This window comes from Aythya marila (assembly GCF_965140915.1).
Source record: "Aythya marila genome assembly, chromosome: 2".
In the NCBI taxonomy this organism is placed as follows: Eukaryota; Metazoa; Chordata; class Aves; order Anseriformes; family Anatidae; genus Aythya; species Aythya marila.
The window spans coordinates 62,324,716-62,345,842 of record NC_139043.1 but is presented as its reverse complement, the minus strand read 5'-3'; the positions used below and the strand labels follow the sequence as shown (position 1 = coordinate 62,345,842).

The following is a 21,127-nucleotide window of genomic DNA, read 5'->3' as shown; positions in this document are numbered from 1 at the left end:
GAAATGTAAAATGTTTGCAGCCTAAATAACTCTAGTGTAATGAAGAGTATGTTGGTTTTTCCTTCAGATCCTCACCTCATACACTTTCTCCATGTAAGTGTGGCAAGTCACTGCCTGAATTTGAGAATGATTTCAGTTACCTGAATGACTTTTTATGTTCATTAGAAGCAGAGCAAATCAGCTGCTTTCCTGTCTGTTTCTTGGGATGTTCTCTAGCTGTCATACTTAATTTTGGAAAAGCAGTAATCTATTTTAATTAAACAGTGTGCCATACACCTTAAGTCTGAAAGATGCATCCTTTTTCCTTCTCTTTTCTGCTTCTTGGCTTATGTTTTATTTGTTTGTGTTTTGTTTGTTTGTTGGTTTGTTTTTAAACTTGTGAATAAAAGCTTGTTGTTCTGCTTTACAGAAGTACCTGTGGTCATTCATTTTGAAATACAAATGCATTGCTTTATGAAAATACAGCAGCAAACATTATCAGCTAACCCAGTTCTTATTTTTAGTGCACTCGTGTCATGTGGACTCCGCCTCTTCGTGAAAGTTTCTCATACCCATTCCTTGTGCTTCAGATGTTGCTTTTGACCTATATTCTCAGGTACCTCTCAATTTATACTTAGCCTTTTACAGTGAGTTTAAAAGAGAATGTCACAGGGCATGTATTTAAATACATTTATTTAAGTATTTATTTATGTGCCTTGCTATGCTGTAGGAATTATATCATCGAAATGGAAACCTTCCTCTGGCTGTTACGTTGCAGACTCTGCACCAGTAAAACTGCAGTCATGTTACTAATTTATTAAAAGGAAAATTTTTGCAACTTGAAGACATGATTTAAAATAAATATCACAATCACTAGTTTGGCAAATACATGTCTAAACTAAAAAAAAAAAACAAAACAAAACAGACTTTTTGATTGATGTCACTTCCTTCCTTTGAGAAACAAGCTGATAATCCCATCAATTGGTTTTGGCCCTCTTGGAAAGTGGTATGTTGATTACACGTAGCATAAGCTTATGCTGTACAACAGAGGATTCTATAGCACCCATAAACTAAAATGTTCTTGCAGTTTTTGTCTTTATTAATTCAGTCTTTTAAATCAATCTAGTTATAATAATGCAAGGATGCCCCTGAATATGTTAGCCCTGCTTTTCAGTGGCTGTTTCTGGCTCGCAAGGTGATTGTGTTACTGTTTTGCTTTTGGTTTGAAAATAAGCATGACTAGTTGAAAAGCCCTCAAGTATTAACAAACTCCAGCACATCAAATTCGTAGTGTATTTGTGATTTAGCTGAATTTTGTTGTAGTTATGGATGATTAAACCAAAAATATATTTCTATCATATGTCACTAATGTGTGTTTGTGAGGTAAGGAAAAAATGCATGCTGTATAGCATATACAAATACTTTGAGGAATAGTTTGTAGAGTGATTGCTAGATTTTATATTATAATGACACCTTCTCTTTTAATGCTAAATTGTGAAGTCAAACAAAACCCAAGGAAATTACACTTCAAGTTAGGTTGATCCTAGTGTATATATTCTTTATCCATAACTGACTTTTAATTAGATACATGCACTTCTGTTCTTCAAATGCTGGTATTTAAAATGGTCTTTGATCTTGCTTACCAATTAAGAAACAAGGTATTTAGCCTAGGTATTTCAGAGCGAGGATCTTAATCACCTTTTGGTGATTAAAAAAAATAAAAACACAAAACATTTTAAGACTTAACTTTCAGCTTCTCAATTAGAGATCCTGCTTCAAGAGCAGCTCTGTTTTATGTATAGCAGTCTTCTAATGTAATACAGGAAGTATATTTGAAAAAGAATCTAGAACTTAAATTCTATGTTATTTCCATCACTTAAGTAATAGATTAAACTAATGCTTAGCAGGACTTCCGATAGTTAATCTTGACAGATTTTAGGAGAAACCGAAGAGTATTTTGCAGAATTTGTTCAGACTTCTGTGACCTGTGGGGTTTGGGTTCTTTTTGGAAGAATATTTATGATCTCCAGATTTTTGGAGGCCACTTAGGGAAATTTGAATCATGACATGTTTCTGATGTGATCTCAAAGCTAGGATTAAATAAATAAAACTTTTCTAGGACAACATGGAAAATAGAGTGTTTTCAGTCAAAGGTGAGTTTCATATACTTATGATTGCGCTGAAATCCTTTTACAGGATTGCTGGCAAAAAAAATTGCAGAAAGTAAATATGAAAGTAGGGTGAGTTGGAATGCTAGAGAAGTAAAATCACTGTTGGGTGCAGACTGTTGTGAGAATAGTTGTGAATTCAGCTGAAAAGAAAATGGTTGTGACTTGACTGTACTTGTTACGTGAAGGTGGACTGCTGCACAGAATATAGTTTTGACTTGCTGTATTACGTACTGCCAGGAAAAGACAAACTTGGTAATGAGTGACTCATCATATCGTTAAGAAACACTAAGCATTGGAACTGTTGTTTTTGGAAACTAATGGAAAAATGATACTAAATTGACTTGAACATTGTTACTTTTAGTGGATCAGTATTGCTAGCTAAATTCCAAGGTAACTTTTTTATTTTTTTTATTCCATTCTCCGTTGTAGTTTTTGATAATATGCAAATATCAATGTAATTTAACTTACTGATACCTGTTCTGTCTCTTTTTCCCAAGGATTCCGAATATTAATACAGGAAGCTTGATTGCACTGTGTGTTTCTAATATCTTTTTCATGCTTCCCTGGCAGTTTGCTCAGTTTGTTCTTCTAACTCAGGTAAGACTGTGTCCACCTCTGCATAGCCTCTTTGTCTTCTTTAGGCAAATTAACTACTTTCTATAGACTGTCATTGAGTTCACAACTATTCTGTTGCTTTCGTTTTAGCCAGGCTTTACCCTTGCTCTTAGGAAAGATTCACCCCATTTATCACACCATTTTTTTTCCTATTATTAATTTGAAAATTGGACACCACGCAGTCTTCTTTTTCCAGGACTAAATAATTTACATATTTCTTAAAAGCAGCCTCCATCCTAAGGTCACTGCACTTAAACAAGTGCAGAACATGGGAAAACTTTGTATATTGAAGTACAAAAATAAAAGGTGTTGATCTTGCATTGCTTTGGGCTATTCAGATTTTTACAGAGAGCAAAGTTTGCATGGCATGTGATATTTGGCATGATTTTTGCATGATTTCCTATTTAATTTTAATAAACCTGAGAGCAGTGGCAGAATTTCTGTCTGAGAGCTCAAGCAGTTAACTTGAACTAGTGCTGACATGTAGCATATGCTAATGTGAGCAATAGGATACTGGTCATACAGCCCAATATCTTAATGTTTAAGTTGACTGAAATGTAACCTGTTGATTGAAGTCCATCCATGTCTTCATACTTTTTTCCCTTGTCTGTTGCACTCAACAGAGTTGTTGCTTGGTTTGAATTGATAGTATATATCAATTGTTCAAAACTGTGTATGCAAATGTCCTAAGTGGAGAAGAAGAAGCCATTAAACTCTGTAAGACATTAGAAGAAATCCATTGCTGTAACCATTATAAGATGTTGGGTCTGACACTTATAGGTTCGATTCATAATTTCATGAATTTCCCATGTGACTTTTAGTAAGCTACCTAATCAGTGAATCTCATTTTCCTAAGCAGTAAATTGTGATGTTCTAGTGCTTTGCAAAAATTTGGGGTTAGTTAACGTTAATGACTACTTTTTTTTGTTGTTCTGTTTTCTAAAAATTGAAAGATGTGTTTAGTGCTGTGTTGTGATGACTTCCATTTTTGGAAAACCAAGTTCCTACTTTTTAAATACTCAAATATGTTTGATAACTGTTATTCAGAGCAGCAAAATTAAAGTTTCTTGAAAGAAGCTGTTATAAAATGCCTAACTATGCACTTAGCAAAAAAGCAGCAGTAAAAGTTGGTTTATAATTGTTTGAGTAATTAGTTTTTTGTATGAATATGTATTTGCTAGAGCAAGCACACCACTGTAAATTGTTAACTATTTTTTTTGCTTTTCATTCTAGATAGCTTCGTTATTTGCTGTGTGTATTATGGGTTATATTGACTCCTGCAAATTACAGAAGATAGTCTCTGTTCATATGGTAACTTTTTTTTTTTCAAATTAAAACCTCTCAAACAGGTTAAAGCATCAAAACAGTGTGTCTGAAGTGTTTTCATTAGTTACAAGACGATTAGAAATGTGCAATAATAGAATAGAATAGTTCATTTGGAAGGGACCTTCAAAAATCATCAAGTCCAACTGCCTGACCACTTCAGGGCTAACCAAAAGTTAGAGCATATAATTAAGGGCATTATACAAATGCCCCTTAAACATTGACAGGCATGGAGCATCAACCACCTCTCTAGAAAGCCTGTTTCAGTGTTTGACCATACTCATGGTAAATAAATTATTCCTAATATCCATTCTGAACCTTCCCCAGCACAGCTTTGTGTCATTCCCTTCCATTTTATTGTTGATTACCAGGGAAAATAGGTGTCTCCCTCTCCACTTCTTCCTCAAGAAGTTGTAGAGAGCAATGAAGTCACCTCTTAGCTTCCTCTTCTCCAAGCTAGCCAGCCCAATTGTCCTTAGCCTCTCCTCACAGGACATACTTTCCAGCCATCTCACCAGTTTTGTTGCCCACCTCTGGACACTTTCAAGTACCTTAACATCCTTTTTATATTGTGAAGACCAGAACTGCACACAGTAGTCAAAGTGAGGCTTTATCATTACTAAATAGAGCAGGAGAATCATCTCTTTTGGCCAGCTGGCTATATTGTGTTTAATGCACAAAAATGCAGTTTGTTGTCTTGGCTGCCAGGGCACACTGCTGACTCGTGTTGAGCCTGCTGTCAACCAGCACCCCCAGATCCCTTTCTAGAGAACTGTTCTCTGGCCACACATCTCCTAGTCTGTACTGTAACAAACATTACTCCATCCCAGGTGCAGAACCTGGTATTTACCTTTGCTGTACTTCATACTGTTGCCCAATGCACCAGTCTATCTAGATCCCTTTGCATGGCCTGTCATCACTTGAGGGAGTCAACAGCATGGGTTGGAGGGGCCTGGATTTGAACATTTGATCTTAAATATTTTTATATCATAGTGTCAGAAACTAGGATCAGTCTGATGCATCATAATTGTTGAGACTAGACAGCAGACTAGAAATTATACTAAAAATAGAGCATGAACAATAAAAAGTTGAAAAGATAGCATTCATCTTATGCCATTAGTTAATGGTAACAATAAATGAGGTGTTTTCAAGTCAAAATTAGGAAACACCAACTAGAACTGGGTTTTGAAGACTACTGACATCTGTACCACAGGAAGATGTTCTGCTCAAACTAGTTAGAGAAGTGTTCAGAATGAAGGGCAAAAAGAAATATTAAAATATTAGTCTGAAAAAAACTTATTTTGTCAAATTGGTGAGAAAGTCAAAGGCAGAAGATGATAAGTAAAAGGCAAATGGGTTTCAGCATAATATACCTGGTCTTTATTTTTGAAACTAAAATAATGATCAAGTTCTGAGTTCTGCTGCCAGGATTTTCTGCTGTTTGAAGAAAGACGACAATCTTAAATATATAGGAAGATGTAAACTTTTTTTTTCTTTTTAAGAAATATGTCTATTTTTAAAAATATACTTTTGATAAAATTTTGCAATGCAAACTCAGTGGGCAGAAAGTGTTTTTGCCACACAAAAGAAGCTTTTATCTAAGTGATATTTCATACTTTTTTTCCAAACATTTTGAAATACTGCAAATGATAAATGAAAGGCAGTAGTAAGTTCTATTCAGCTCAATTTCTATATAAAACTATATATCAAGTGCTTGTTCCCAGTCACCCTTATAAGGAAAATTTGCAAATAAGCATCTTGGTTTAGTAATTTTTTGGCAGAAGCAGGATGAAATATTCGTGTCATTTGGCTTATGGCAATAAGTTAATAATATTGGTGCCAAAGTGCCATGAAAGCCTAATTTCAGTTAATTAAATAATTGTGTACCATTATAGAGAAAGCCTTCTGAGGCTGGGTAAACTGCCAGTCTGTCTTTGTGGTGTTTCTGATTCTGCCCCCAACCTCCAGTTTTTGTAGAAAATTACAGCCTAGCTATGGAAAAAAGAAAAAATAAAATCAAAAGGCTGAATATTTTACTACTTTTCCTTATTCCTGCGCACAGTAGAAGGCAGAGATTGATCATTGATATGGCTTTCCCAAGTTGAGAAATGTAATTCAGCTTGCTTTGTCTTAATAGGAAAGCACAGTAGAAGATCACGATGGTGCAAAAAAATTTTCTGTGTATTTCAGCCTTGACTTTCAACCTGATTCAGCTGTTCATATGACTGAACAGTCAGAATTCTGCTTCATTTAATTCAGTAATGATTGTTTTATAAATATATTATTCTCAATTTGGAAGAAAGAAAACAAGCATTTATTCAGTACTTTTAATGTTTGTCCAGGACTCTGAAAGATAACAGAATAGAAAAATACTTTTTATTTATTTATTTTTTTTTCCCCAAATTATTGCATTATGTTAGGAATAACTACAAAAATGTAACAGATATATCGGGCAAGATAAGTTAGTCTTAATCTATATGTACTTTGTAATATAAAATAATACTGTACACTTGGCTATCTGTAACAATTAAGTCATAATCACCGTTTTCAGAACAGTTCTCGAAGCCAAGTATCAAGCTTGCACTTGTTGTGAGGGTTGTGTCTTTAATTATAAAGCTGTTTATGTTACAACATAATTTATATAGTTAAGCAATTCTTAACCTTTTCTATTGTAAATTTAATAATTTTAATTTTCTTTTTTCAGGTATCTCTTGTAGTGTGTTTTATTTTGATGTTCGGTAATTCGATGTTATTAACATCATATTATGCTGCATCTTTAGTAGTTATATGGGTAAGTTGTTTAAGAAAAAGAAAATTAATCATGTACTGTTCGGTATGTATTGATATAAAATGTGAAACTGCTGCATTACCAGACAGTTGACAAATCTTTTATGTCACAAACAGACCTTAAAGATATTTGGAGAATAATTAAATACTAAGATTTTTCGCACCAAGACCTCTTCTGAAGGGAAGCTGAGTTTAGGAGTCAGGCTGTCTTCTTTATTTAGGCTAGGTTAAATTTTACAGGATCCATACCCTTGTTAACACCACTGTAATATTTGAGTGAAATAATTATGAAATGAGAACATGAGCAAGAAGTCTTGTTTTAAATGCTTATTTCTTTGAAACTGCAAATACAGAAAAAATGGCTATAACTTACACAACAACAGTTTCATAGAATCATTAAGGTTGGAAAAGATCCCCAAGACCATCTGGTACAACCATTGCCCTACCACCAATGTCACCCACTAAACCATGTCCCTAAGCACCACGTCCAACCTTTCTTTGAACACCCCCAGGGATGGTGATGCCACCACCTCCCTGAGCAACCCGTTCTAATGCCTGACTGCTCTTTCTGAGAAGAAATGTCTTCTCGTTTCCAACCTGAACCTTCCCTGGTGCAACTTGAGGCCATTCCTTCTAGACTAGCTACCTGCGAGAAAAAGCCAACCCCCAGCTCCCCACACCTTCCCTTCAGGTAGTTGTAGAGAGCAATGAGGTCTCCCTGAGCCTCCTCTTTTCCAGACTGAACAACCCCAGTTCCCTCAGCTGCTCCCCATAGGACTTGTGTGCCAGGCTTTTCACCAGTGTCATAGCCCTATACTCTGGGCATGCTCCAGGGCCTTGATGTCCTCATGGTACTGAGGGGCCCAAAACTGAATGCAATACTCGAGGTGAGGCCTCACCCGAGCAGAGTAAGGGAAACTATAGTTCAGATAGTACAGAGTACTATTTGAACCTATATTTGAGCCGTATTCCCAAGTGTGAAATTATTCACTAAGACTCATCTTAATATTTGCTATCTTCATTTATACTTAAGAGGAAAAAACACCTCTAACCTCTTTTAGTTTCATATGGTTTCTGCTAAGGGAATTATATACATGAAATAGGAGATAAGATTGTATAAACAGATCTGCTTTAGCATGCTACAAATAATCTCAATTTCTGAATCTTTTTGCCAATGCTAGAAGCATGGGGTGACATCAGTGATTTTTGTTTGTTTGTTTTCTTTTTTGTTTATTTTTGTCCTTCAGGAGAAGAGTGGTAATTTCTTACCTGTGTTAAGAATTAGCTCCTTTCACTCCTGGTAGTTGTTGGAATAGTTTTTCTTATGAGCTTACTCTACTTGCTTGTAGCAGTTTCTGTAATTGTATACTAAATGTAGTGACATTGAGTTTCTTGCCTATTTTCTTCTTTAGAAAAAATATTTGTTGTTTCTCTGTTATTTGACTGTATATAGTGGCCTCAGTCCATGTCACGTACAGATGGGGCTCTAAAAGCTTTTAAGTTTATTCTCTGTTTTTCTTAATGTTGTTGTTTGTCAAGGCATCTTAGAATGGATTTTCTATGTGTCATAAATCAGCAACAGTGTGAAACAGAAAAATATTGGTTACTTTTCCCCCAGTTCTGTTCTTTTGCCTTGTATGAAAAATTTGTGTTATGCTGCCAGTAATTTATTAGTTGCTTCAGAAGGCTCTTGTTCATGAAAGCAGACATAATTCAGTTTCCTGTTGTCTTTGATTTAAAGAAACTTAGAACTGTATAATATAGAATTTTACTTGGTAAAGAGTAGAATAGTCTTTCATTAATCATATATAAAATGCAGCACTGCAGGAGTTTTTAATTTGGCATGTTTTGCCAGTGCAGGGTGATTCCGGAATCTGGTATGTGGTGGTGTGTGTGCTTATTTATTTAATTTTATGTAGCTGCATGCTAAAGGAGGTGCTTATTAAAATCAAACAAAAAGTCATCCAGGATACTGGAACATCTTCATGATATATCTTACCTGGAAATATATTTTCGTTTTATTATTAGGGAATTCTAGAACTGAGTCCAAGAATCTTTAAAAGGTGCAGAAGTCAAGTCTATCTGTGGGTAAGGAATTTCATACATCTTGAATTTCAGAAAAGAATTATGACTTTTGTTTTGTTTTAGTGAAACAGAACTAACTTTTGTTTTGTTTTCTAGCAGCAGAAAATCAAGAAATACAGATAAATTGCCCTTTTCAAGTAAATTGTCCCTATTCCTAGGGATTCATTTTAAAAGAAAAGGGGCATAAATAAGCATTTATTTCACAAAATTAAAACAGGACTCAAATGGCAGCACATTTAATTTAAACCTGTTTGCAAAACCTAAGATCTCTATGAAAATCTTTCTCTAAAACAGAAAGCAATTTAGAAGAGGCAGTTAAAAGAATAACAGTGCCTGGTGGGGCATTTGATGGGGATTAAGATACTACATTAGTGATTCATTAAAAATACGTCCTATATCACTATTTTAGAATATTTTTGATAACATCAAGCAACTTACATAACTAAGTACAAGAAGGGAGTCAGTCTAAAACAATGTAGGGACATATAGTTGGGTTTTGAGGGCAGTTGAAATAATGTCCAAATGTGGAGGAAACCCCCAAAACTCTGACAAATAAAATATGACACTGTAGAAAATGTGAGAAACAACTTGCTGCTTAAGACACAACAATAACTTGTAAAGATGTCTTTAATGGGAGACTACGAAGACTATCCAGGTGCTTAAGACCATTCTCATTAAAATGAATGGTAACCTCTTACCAAAACTAGATGAAATTCATACAGTTATTATACAGGCATTAGAATATAAAGGCATTAAAATGAAAAAAATAAAAGTAAAACAAACTGCATTGCGTGTGTAACTTGTCAATGTAACTAGTTACCTGTGGTACCAGGGAATTAGGAAAGTAGACAGATCTTGTGTCAGGTTTCTGAAAAATGAGATCCAAGGCATTTGTGGAACTACAGACCAGTAAGTCCAACTTTGTAGAAGAATAAACAGATGAATAAAGTTGTTAAAGATACTTGTACATGTGATATAACAAAAGATAGGTCCGATGCAGCCTCTCTAAAGGAAGTCATGCCTGGCAAATGTATTTGACTTCTTTGAAGGCTCTAGATAAGGGTGTATGGGTGAATGTAATGCACTTGAATTTCAGAAACCTTTTGGGGAAGATATCTAATGGGAACTGTAAAAGAAAATAAGCTCCATGTGATAAGGTGTGAATGTTAGAAGGTAAGAAACAAGTGGTGGGATTAAATGGTAAGATTTCAAAAGAAGACCACCACCACCCAAACTATATGTATAAAATGTTTTAACCTAAAGAAGCAGAAAAAAATTGGTATTCCTTGGTATTCTCTGAATACATCAGTGCATTTCTGAGCAGGCATCCAAAAGGGAAGTAAATAATTATTAATAATTATAAGTAAGTAATTATTAATAAAGAGTTGCTAAATAGCACAAATTTTAAAATAGGTTAGAATTCTACATCTTGGAAGGTGGAGGTAAGCATAACAAGGCTAGTGAGTAGAAACAGGTTACAATGACAGTTTATTTGGTGCTCCTTCTGTTAGCAGCAGTAAATTTATAAGAGAATTATTATATTGTGGAAGCAAAAAATAAAGCGTCAGTAAAAGGATTAGGTAACTCTCGGGCATTTAGGTTAATTTTCAGTCATTAAACATGATGATTGAATACAACCCATAGTCACATAAATATCATGGTTACGTTAGGGTAAAGACCAGTTTGCATGTTTTTATTATATTCTCTCTGAATGTATGTGCTGCTGGTCCCTGTCATGTGCATGGTGCTGAGCCAGGCTTTCCTACTCAGCTGGGCTTGTTTTATAAGGAACTAAGTAAAGTGAGATTGCCTAGAATTTTCTCCTTTCTAGTAGTTTTAGTTACACTTCATAAACATAGTATGTAACCGTTTCTATCTCCTTGAAGTTCTATTTTGAGATTATCTTGAAAAGGTACTATAAATCAGCAAATTCCTTCAAAGGTTTGGATTAGTGGGGTAGTACAACCTGATAATTACAGAGAGGCTGTTGGTGGAAAATAATCATGGTACACCACTGTATGCAAAACAGATGGAATTGACGGTTTGGCTGCCCCATTTAACGTTTACTTTGGTACATCCTCTGCTACAATGTCATGTGCAGTGATACAGCCAAAATAACAGTTAATCCAAAAATATTTCAGTTGAAGTAAGGGAGGGGGAAAAAAAAAAGAAAACAAAACATAAAACCATCCAATGTGTTCAAATTTCAGAAGTGTAATGGGTTAGAAATGATTGTATATCTTGGTGATAATGTAAAGTTTTGAGCTAGTCACTAAATTTAGTAATCTTTCTGAGAAAGTACAGTTTTATTTAAAAGTTTGCTGAGACATGCTTATTTAATTCCAAATGTATTTTTAAGGTCATCCAAGGATGTGCCTGGTTATTTGGGACAGTCACCTTGAAATACCTAACTTCTTTAGCATTTGGAATAGCTGATGATGTAAGTCTTCTTTCTCTTATGCAAGTATATGGTGTCTTTTAAAAATATTTTGCCTTAATACTTTGATTTCAGTCTCTTATTGATATATTTTCCCGAGATTCCAAGACTTCTTTTGCAGAAATGGGAATGGGCTTGTGTATTTGCTTTCTCATTCAATATGAAGACTTTGGGCTATTATGACCTAAGTTTGTGAAAAGACCAATGTGTGTACTGTTGAGTTAATAAATGCTCTGTGTTTGTTATGAAATTTGGCTTTATAGAGCTCTGTTTATTTTTGGTATCTTTTACCTACATCTTTGTTTTATTTACTCCGTTTCTTCAGTCAATTTCTTCTGAAACTCATTTTTAAGGCAACTCTGAAATGCTTGTTGTAACTAGGACTCCTAATTGCACTTCAGTGCTTTTGCTACTAAACTACATTCTTTAAACCCTGTCTATGTAGATGCTGCACACCTAAATGTAGGGGCAAGAGGTGGGAAGCTCATATCTTAAAATGTGCATATGCAAACTGTACTCTTGTTCAACCCAGTTGCAGTGATAACATCCCTTTTCTGCTGCTTTCTGCTTTTTCTTTTGTCTATTCTGTTATGATCAAGTATGTCATTTAATCTATTCAAATACATTTTTGGTGCATTTATAACATTATTATAAATTATATAATCTTCTGTTTTAATTTTTAAATATATATATATAAATATATATATTTAAACTACTTGTTTGCAGAAAACAGTTTTTTTCTTACTGCAGCTCTTTTTTTTTTTTGTATTTCCTACCAGGCTCATATAGGTAATATATTAAAATCTAAATTTATTGGCTACAAGGATTTTGATACATTAATGTATACCTGTGCTGCAGAGTTTGACTTCATGGAAAAAGAGGTAATCTGATCAAATTAGATGTTTATGGAAAAGGGAGCTTTTTGATTTATCTCCATTTATAACTTGAAACATATGTGAGCCATAACATACTACTGCCATCATAAGAATTCTTTCTCTTTTAAGTTCCAAGTGCTTACTGATGAAGTTAGAGATGTTAATGAACTTCAGCTAAATTTAAATGATTTTATTGCTTTTAAATTTGCTAAAACTAAAAGTATTATGATTTCATATATAAGAAGCATGCTTGCTTTATTAAAAGAAGTGCTTGTTCAGGGCTATATGAAAGATCAAAGTTCTGCAAAATTAACATTTTGTGTCTGTCAGTAACGGATGCTGAGTAGAGGGAAAATGTGGTGAGAGCCACGAAGATGAGGTGGATTTAGTTTACGGAAAAGTTTTGAGGTTTCCATGTGTGTTCTTAGTAGACTTTTCTAGTTCATCAGTGTCTAAATATGTGTTCAGAATACTTATAGATTAGTCAACCCAGAACACTCAAATTCTTTTGAGATATCATCTACCTCAAGTCTCTGGGTAGTTTGCCAAAGAGAGGGGAATAATTATGTAATGACCCTAGTATGAAGACCTCTAGTGAGATTGCTGGGTGGAGTTTAAATTTCAGTTTCTTTTAGCTTGTTTTGTTCTTGTTGTATGTTTATATTTGTTTCACTTGAAGAAAAACTCCGTATATTATTTTCTTCAAAATGAACATTGATGTAACACTGGCTGACTGGAAAGCAATTAATGCATTTTATTTTGATTGTAGACTCCAGTTAGATACACAAAGACTCTACTACTACCAGTTGTTCTGGTGGTTTTGGGAGTAATTATCAAAAAGGTACGTAATTTAGTGAGTCACCTTTACCTTGAATTTACTTTTTTCATTTTTTTAAGGGACCAGTATTTATTTTGAGACAGGAAAAAGTTAAAATACTTATATAATATAGTTTAAAATAAGTATAAAATACTTATATAATATAGTTTGTCAAAAATATTTGTATACAGTTCTGTATTTCCTTTACATAAATTTTTATGAAGCTCTGGTTCTGTGTCAGTGAGAAAACTTGCTTTGATCTTAAGCACCAAAAAAAATTCTGTCACTTAGCTGATGAGTACTATAACTAAAGTTTACAACTGTTTTTGTAAATTTGATTATGTATAGTTTGTGTGAAAACAACTTACAGTTTACACAAGAACAGATGGGATAACTGCTAACTGCCTGGCTAATTAAACATCCTCAGAAAGAATTTTTAGCTAAAGTACTGTGTGCCTTTATATTAGCATTATCTGAAAACGAGATACTCAGGTGTAATTTAATTTAATAAATGTTGGAAATGCTCTATAATGCTTTTGAAAATTTATTCATAATTTTGTTGGCTTCTGTGTTCTTCAGGCAATTAAATATCTTAGGTGGACTTTATCTCATACAGGCCAATATGAAAGGTAATTATTCTTTTTGAATGTCAAACTGATCTTCCTGCTGAAAGTTCATTTGATTTGACATACACTAAATAGCTACATTATGTTGATCCTTTTTGAAGGGTAAATTATGTAACTGAATGGCTTGGATGTACTATTTGTGGTATTTTTATAGACTGTCTAAGTTTATCTGCTGAACTTAGTTTTAGACACCCTAGTCCCCTCCCCCACAAATATTCTATTTCATCATTTATTTTTCTGCTTTATTCCTAAAGCACAGTATTTACTCATGTGTCTATTCACTTTTCTCCTGTAAACAGTGAACACAAACTGTTTCTTCCCCATTATTTTTTTCCAGGTTATAAAAATACTTGGATTTCATCTTTAGAAGAGGATCCCGGCTGTATTAGTTTTATTTTCTAAACGTCTGTAATACGTGCTCTGCCTGTTACAGGCATTTGGCATCACTTCTTAAAATGCTTAAGGGCAGTGAATTTGGCCAATTGCATGTCATTTCCCTAACCAGGGAAATCTTTTTGATTCCATTTTTTGGTCACTAGTCTGCAGTAATATCTGCTTTCCATAGTCTTAATGGCATATATCAAAATTTAAAAAAAATAAAAATTGGTGCATTTTTTTTTCAAATGTATACCTCATTTTCACTGTACTCGCATTTGTATTTCCTTCTGAGAAGCCAAAACCAACCTGAGTAAATGGCTGACTTCTTTGGTAACAGTTCTTTGCCTCTGTTATGTTAATGAAGTTTCATTCTCTAAATAAACTGTTCAACTGTTCTATATATGAAATAATTCATGAAAGTGATTAAAAAAACTGCTAAAAATAATTTTCATATATCCCAAGTAGACATAGGGATGGAGGATAGTTACTGATTTGCAGTATATTTAAAAGCTTGTTAGAGAGAAAAAAAAATCTATACAGGCGCTGACTCTTGCTTACTGTAAAGTAAAACTGCTGCATCTATATGATAGAAACAAATCATGATTTTTTCCTTTTTTTCTTTATTCAGAGAGGAACGTTTTAACCAGGGTGAGGTAAGATATTTTTTTCTGCATAATTTTATTCATATTCAATACTGATGCTGATAGATGGTTTATTTGCTAATTATTTGCATCTTTTATTCCATTGTGTTGCCAAAATAGCTCTGGAATGCTGAACAAAAAATAATGCTAATTAATGGTGGGGTGGCAGTGCAGGATAGGAGTCTTTTGGGCTTTTGCTGTACCAGTGCAGAAAGGCACTGATTGCAAAAATGCCTCTGTGATTTACCACAGCACTTCCACAGGTGATGTAGATTCATTGTTAGGAGGGCTGAACTACATCTCTGATGCTTTCTAACCGTTTTGTTTCTAACAGGTTGCCTGTGGTAGTGTGAGTAGCAGAGATTATAGAATCATTTAAATCATTTAGGTTGGAAAAGACTTCCACTAAGATCATCTGGTCCAACCTTTAACCTAGCGTTGACAAGTCCACCTTTAAACCATGTCACTAAGCTACGGTACACATCTTTTGAAGACCTCCAGGGGTGGTAACTCAACTACTTCTCTGGGCAGCCTGTTCCAATACTTTGGAACAGTGAAGATTTTTTTCCTAATATCCAATCTAAACTTCCCTTGGCACAGCTTAGGGTCATTTCCTCTTGTTTTATTGCTTGGTGCTTGGGAAAAGAGACTGATCCCCATCTCACTTACAGCCTCCTTTAAGGTTATTGTAGAGCACGATACAGAGTAGATACATGATACAGATGTAGAGTCTCCCCTTAGTCTCCTTTTCTCCAGGTTAGATGACTTTATCTGCTTCTTCCATCTCATATGTAAGTATTTATGTATTAGACAAGGTATTAGCAAGGTCTCTTCACTTCTATAAAGAAATAATATGACAAATTTTGCCTGTTTCTGTCTGCGTTTCAGAATCTTTTGAAGAGCTAGCCATTTATCAAATTCCTTTCAAATTCCTATCAAATTATTGTTAATGTTTCTCCTGTTGTTCCATAATTTGACAGACCAGACACACTTTAGAAAAAAGATGACAAAGGTCTGTTCACTATCTGAAATGTGAAGGTCTTTACTTTCACTTTGACTCTTTTTCAGAGAAACTTGTTATTTAAGCTATACTGAAAATGAAGTTATAGTTTTGAGAGAAATTAAAAGTATGTAAATATAATTGCTTGTGGTTTTGTTTGTTTATTTTGCAGGTGGTATACCATGCATTGCAGCTGTTGGCATACAGTGTCCTAGCGATTTTAATCATGAGGCTAAAGTTGTTTTTGACACCACACCTGTGTGTTATGGCTTCCTTGGTGTGTTCAAAACAGGTAAGATTTAGTGCTGCAGCTATCTCACTATTACCTTTATATTTATTCTAAATCAAATTTGTGTCATTGCTGAATCTGAGTATCACAGTTAAAAATAAACTAAATTAAGTTGCCTGTCTAAAAATATAATTACATATTCCTTTTTCCCCTCACCCTAAATAAAATAAGCATCCTGTTTTATGCAACTTGTCCATCTGCATTACTATACAAATTAGTATTCTTTGTATTGAACTTGAGCATGAGGAGACATACAATAATTTTATTTTACTAGTACTGTTGCAAATTATCAGCTATTGATTTTATCCAGAACAGTGTTTGAATTAGTTTATGTTGTGTTTTGACAGCTCTTTTGAGCTTACAGCCTTGCACGTATTCTTCCCAAAAATGTGATTTTAAGTAGTCTTTCATCTTGAAAATATTGTAGCCTTAAAAATCAAAAGCCATGTGCCTAACTCAGTGTACTGGGTTTGGCTGGGATGTTAACTTTTCCTGCAGCAGCCCATACAGTGCTGTGCTCTGCAGTTGTAGCTAGAACAGCAGTGGTATCACACCAGTGCTGTGTCTGCTGCTGAGCAGTGCTGGCACAGCATCAGGACTCTCTCTAACCCTCCTAGGGGGTGGGCAAAAAAGTGAAAAAAGAACATCACTGGGACAGCTGACCTAAACCAACCAAAAGGATATTCCATACCATGTGGTGTCACACAGCAATAAAAGGTGGAAAAAGGAAGATGAGGGGAGGGGTGGGCTCTCGTGAAAATGTCCGTCCTCCCAAACACCGGCTACAGGCATTGAGGCCCTGCTTCAAGGATGTGGTCAAGCATTGCTCATTTGTGGGAAGTAATTTCTTTCCTCTGCACTTCCACACAGACTTGACTTTTTTTTTCTTCCCTTTCCTCTTCCCTTTTCCCCTTTCACTTTTTTCCCTTTAGTTAAATTAATTATTTTCATATATATTTATTATATTTATTTAAATTATCTATTGCATATCTATGCATTATCTATTGATTATATAAATATATAATATTTAATTAATATATATTAATACACAATTATATAATTAATAATAATCTTTCCTTAATAATTATTTTTTCCCTTTAATTAAATTATCTTGATCTCAACCCATGAGTTGTTCTTTCCTTTACTACTTTCCCTCCTCTTCTAAGGAGGGGATGAGAGAGCGGTTGTGAGGGGAGTTCAGTTGCCTAGCACGGTAAAACCACCACACTCAGATGTATTTTTTCTAGGCTGAAATCAACCATAAAATAAAATGTTATTTTTTTTTTCTGGATTTTAAATGTCTTAGAATTGCCTTTGTGTATTGGTATCCATGTTTTTGAGAAGTGAGCTTGATTGAATCTGTATCCAGGTAGCTGCTTTAGAAGCTTTGCAATTGTGGCAAAAGGGAAGTGGATAGGAAGGTGGCTTGAAAACTGTGAGAGGCTGGGCCCAGAGAGTGGTGATTAAGAGAGATGAAGTGGGACTGGAGTTCAGTAACTGGTGCTGTACCCCAGGGTCAGTGTTTGGTCCAATACTGTTCAACACCTTCATTAATGGTCTGGATGATGAGGCAGAGTTTGCTGATGGTACAAAACTGGGAGGAGTGGCTGGTACATCAGTTGGGTGTGTTGCCATCCAGAGGGACCTCAGCAGGCTGGAGGAATGGGCTGGCGGGAACCTCATGCAGTTCTACAAGAGGAACTGCGAAGTCCTGCACGTGAAAAGGAACAACCCCAGGCATCAGTACGTGCTGGGAGCTAAACAGCTGGGAAGCAGCTTTGCAGAAAGGGACCTGGGGATTCTGGTGGACACCAAGCTGAACATGAGCCAGCAGTGTACCCTTGCTGAAACGGACACTAATAGTATCTTGGGCCACATTAGGAAGAGCATTGCTAGCAGGTCGAGACATGATCCTTCACCTCTACTCAGCACTGTTGAGGCCATGCCTGGAGTGCTGGGTCCAGTTCTGGGCTCCCCGGTACAAGAGGGACATAGAACTACTGGACAATATCCAACAAAGGTCCATTAAGATGATGAAAGGCCTGGAACATCTCTCTTCCAAGGAAAGGCTAAGAGAAGTGGGGCTATTCAGCCTGAAGAAGAAAAGGCTTAGGGGGAATCTTACCAATAAATACATACTTAAATATATATATATAATATTGCATGTGTATATGCTCACAGCTGAATGGAGATGTGCAGAGAGGATGGAGCTGCTGTTTTCAGTGGTGTTCTGTGATAGAACAAGAGGCAGTGGGCACACACAGAAAGACAGTAGGTTCTGTCTCAACATGAAAAAAAAACACTTTTTCACTATAAGGGTGACTGAGCAGGGCACAGGTTGCTCAGAGAGGCTGTGGAGTTTCCATTCTTGGAGTTACTCAGAAGTAGCCTAGACATGGTACTTGGCAACATGCTTTAGATGGTCCTACTTGAGCAGCTGGTTTGGACTAGATAACCTTCAGAAATCCCTTCAAACCTCATCCATTCTGCACTTGTGTGGGAAGCGTCATTCACATAAAGTATTCTACAGGAGAGAGTTAAAGGTCATGATTAATATTGAGCTGGACTTAAAAAGAAAACATGTTAAGGAGTTGAGCACTGTGAGTGCTAAGAACTGTTATGAACATAATGCAAATGAAAGGAAAGGAGAAGAATGTTTGACAGAGTGGGAAGAGCAGTGGTTGGGGAAGACAACCAGGATGTTAATTTAAAAAAAAAAAAAAAAAAGTTAGTTTTGAAAAGTAAGATAAACAAAAATAGTCTATTTTTTTTCTGTTGTGATTTCTAGATAGCATCTACAATATAAATAAATTCTGTCCAAAATTAATTTGTTCTTAATTATTATTGCTTTATTTGTGTGTTTTACTAGAAGAAAATCAATGGGCTTTTCTGCTGTGTTGTTATTGAAACCTCTTACAAAAGGGGATGAAGTTTAAAACTTGAAATATTTCATTATTTTGTGCCACAGGCCTCAAAGACCTCTTACTCTTAGAGAACTGAAAATCAATAAAATTTGAACTACTCTTTTTATTGCATGTAGAGAAATAATTTCTGAAAAGTAGGAAAAAAGTACCTTGCAACTGGTAATGACTGAAAGATGAGCTGCCAGGAGGCTGATAGGTAGCCAGTATGTGGCTTCCTTTGCCTTTTTTTTTTTTTTTTTTTTAATCATAAGTTAATTGTTCTTGCAGTGAATATCTTCATTTGGTGCCTTTTCTTTCTTTTTAAACACCTGACTAATGACACCACAGTAATTCCTCCTGGATCATGGTGTTTTTTTGTTTAGTGTTGCAAATAATGTCATCATTCTAGTTAATGAAATCTGGTGCTTTTAGTAATCATTATGTTTTAGATCTTAGAGGATGCCTCACATTATCCCTGTGTACGTTTTGGAAGAAGGACACATTCAGAGTATTTTACCACAATTCTGTTTTCTTTTCAGGTTGTATAAATTTTCTAGGATTTAGTTTAGGTCACTGACTTTAGTCCAGTAGAAAGGATAGTGTTTAAAAAGAGAGATGGGAGAGAACAAAAAGAAGCAGAATACATTTTGCCTTGCACTCAACTGCAGCTTGGCTCTTTAGTTGTTCTGCTGTTGTTTCGTGTGGTTTTAAAGTGAGCCTAAGATTCTCAGGAACCTGCCAATCCACATGATCACCTGCTCCAGGAGCTGTCCCTTTTGGACTGGACTAGCTCATGTCCAGTGACTTGATCTTCTTTGAAGCATCCTAAAGGCATAGTTGGTTTGAAAGAAATAGGCCTTGAATTATAAGAAAGTTAAGTCTTTAGACTGCTGTAGTTTATATGTTTTTTTGGTACAGAAGGAGGTAAATGACAGTCTGCCACATGTGACAAGGCCTGTAATTATCCTGGCCCTGTCTTGGGCCTTAGGAGAAGTCCATACCCATGTTCAAGAGTACCCCGCTTTAGGTGAACAAGGGATGTAAAAATAAAAATACTTTTCTACATATATTCTCTTATTAGCAATCAGTCAGCCTGAGATGGACATTTGTGAAAACAACAAAAACAAGCAGAAGACAAGACATAGTCTGTTAATGGGAGAGTATCTTGTATTCTTTCAGACGATTGCATGCATCTGTGTATTCTCTAGTACCTCAGTGATGCACCTTGTGGCACCTGATGGGCAATAAAAATGTTACTGTTTGCTTGCATTTCCTCTTTCTGTTAGGAGGAATTAATTATTCCACTCAGGGTGAAATTTTGAAAGCAAAGAAAAATACCTGGAGAGACTTCATAATGTGTTTATTTAGCAAAAATAAGCTTTAAAACACATTTGCATCAATGTAATAAATGACATGAGGAACAGCATCCTGTAAAAAGAAATGCTTTGTACTGTGTATATGTTCAATCTTTCTGGGCTCTGTATGTGAACAAAATGGTGGCAAATACAGATACTTAAAACATTACTGAGGTTTTTCCAGAGGGTGATTGGAATGTGGTTTGAAAAAACATGGATCTTGATAAGGAAAGTACAAAGTTCTAACATGTTCTTGAACTGAGACTTTTGCGGTTGTTGGTGAAAAGGGAAGTTTGTTCATGTAGAATGGCACACAAATGAATTCATTTTGCTTCATCTTTCCAGACCTACACAGCAGTCAGGCATATTTGGTACATGAAGTTTCCCTGGATAGTGCTGTTTTTTGATAGTGTTTAGCAAGTATTTGAGGATGAGAGTAGAGTACAGTGCATTTTTGGGGAGGTGGCTTGGGAGATCTAAATCTAAAATATTTCAGGGATAATTTGCAATAAAAATAACATACACTACTGCATTGGTGTAGTCAGTCTAGTAGGAAACTTACTGTGAAACTTTATTTCATACTTTAACATTAAAAAAGTACATTGACTGCATGTTTGATATTTTTGAAATCTAGTGTCTTCCAGTTAACAGTAGTTTAAATAGTTTATACATGTTTGTCTGATTGAAGGTTTAGTTCAAATATGGATGAGTTGAAGTGTTTTTGCTCAAACTAAACTTGAACATAGCAAATTTGGTACTACTTAACTACCCATTTTACCTATTTGAGTATTTGCTTAAAGCCTCCAGCATCCAATCTGCAGGGAAAAATGCAAGGGCTAGCTTTTC

At 35.2% G+C, this 21,127-nt stretch overlaps 1 protein-coding gene across 2 annotated transcripts in view; it reads left to right on the top strand.

Moving 5' to 3' along the window:
* DPY19L1 (dpy-19 like C-mannosyltransferase 1) overlaps positions 1 to 21,127 on the top strand; it is a 57,785-nt gene that overhangs the window by 30,587 nt on the left and 6,071 nt on the right. Inside the window, exons 9-19 of one of the 2 annotated variants that reach the window (XM_082752734.1) lie at positions 504 to 595; positions 2,648 to 2,747; positions 3,999 to 4,076; positions 6,793 to 6,879; positions 8,904 to 8,963; positions 11,320 to 11,400; positions 12,177 to 12,278; positions 13,042 to 13,113; positions 13,669 to 13,718; positions 14,722 to 14,746; positions 15,907 to 16,026. In XM_082752734.1, the coding sequence (XP_082608860.1) occupies positions 504 to 595; positions 2,648 to 2,747; positions 3,999 to 4,076; positions 6,793 to 6,879; positions 8,904 to 8,963; positions 11,320 to 11,400; positions 12,177 to 12,278; positions 13,042 to 13,113; positions 13,669 to 13,718; positions 14,722 to 14,746; positions 15,907 to 16,026 (867 nt within the window). The remainder of the gene's footprint in view (positions 1 to 503; positions 596 to 2,647; positions 2,748 to 3,998; positions 4,077 to 6,792; positions 6,880 to 8,903; positions 8,964 to 11,319; positions 11,401 to 12,176; positions 12,279 to 13,041; positions 13,114 to 13,668; positions 13,719 to 14,721; positions 14,747 to 15,906; positions 16,027 to 21,127) is intronic. The other variant, XM_082752735.1, reaches the window with a different exon arrangement.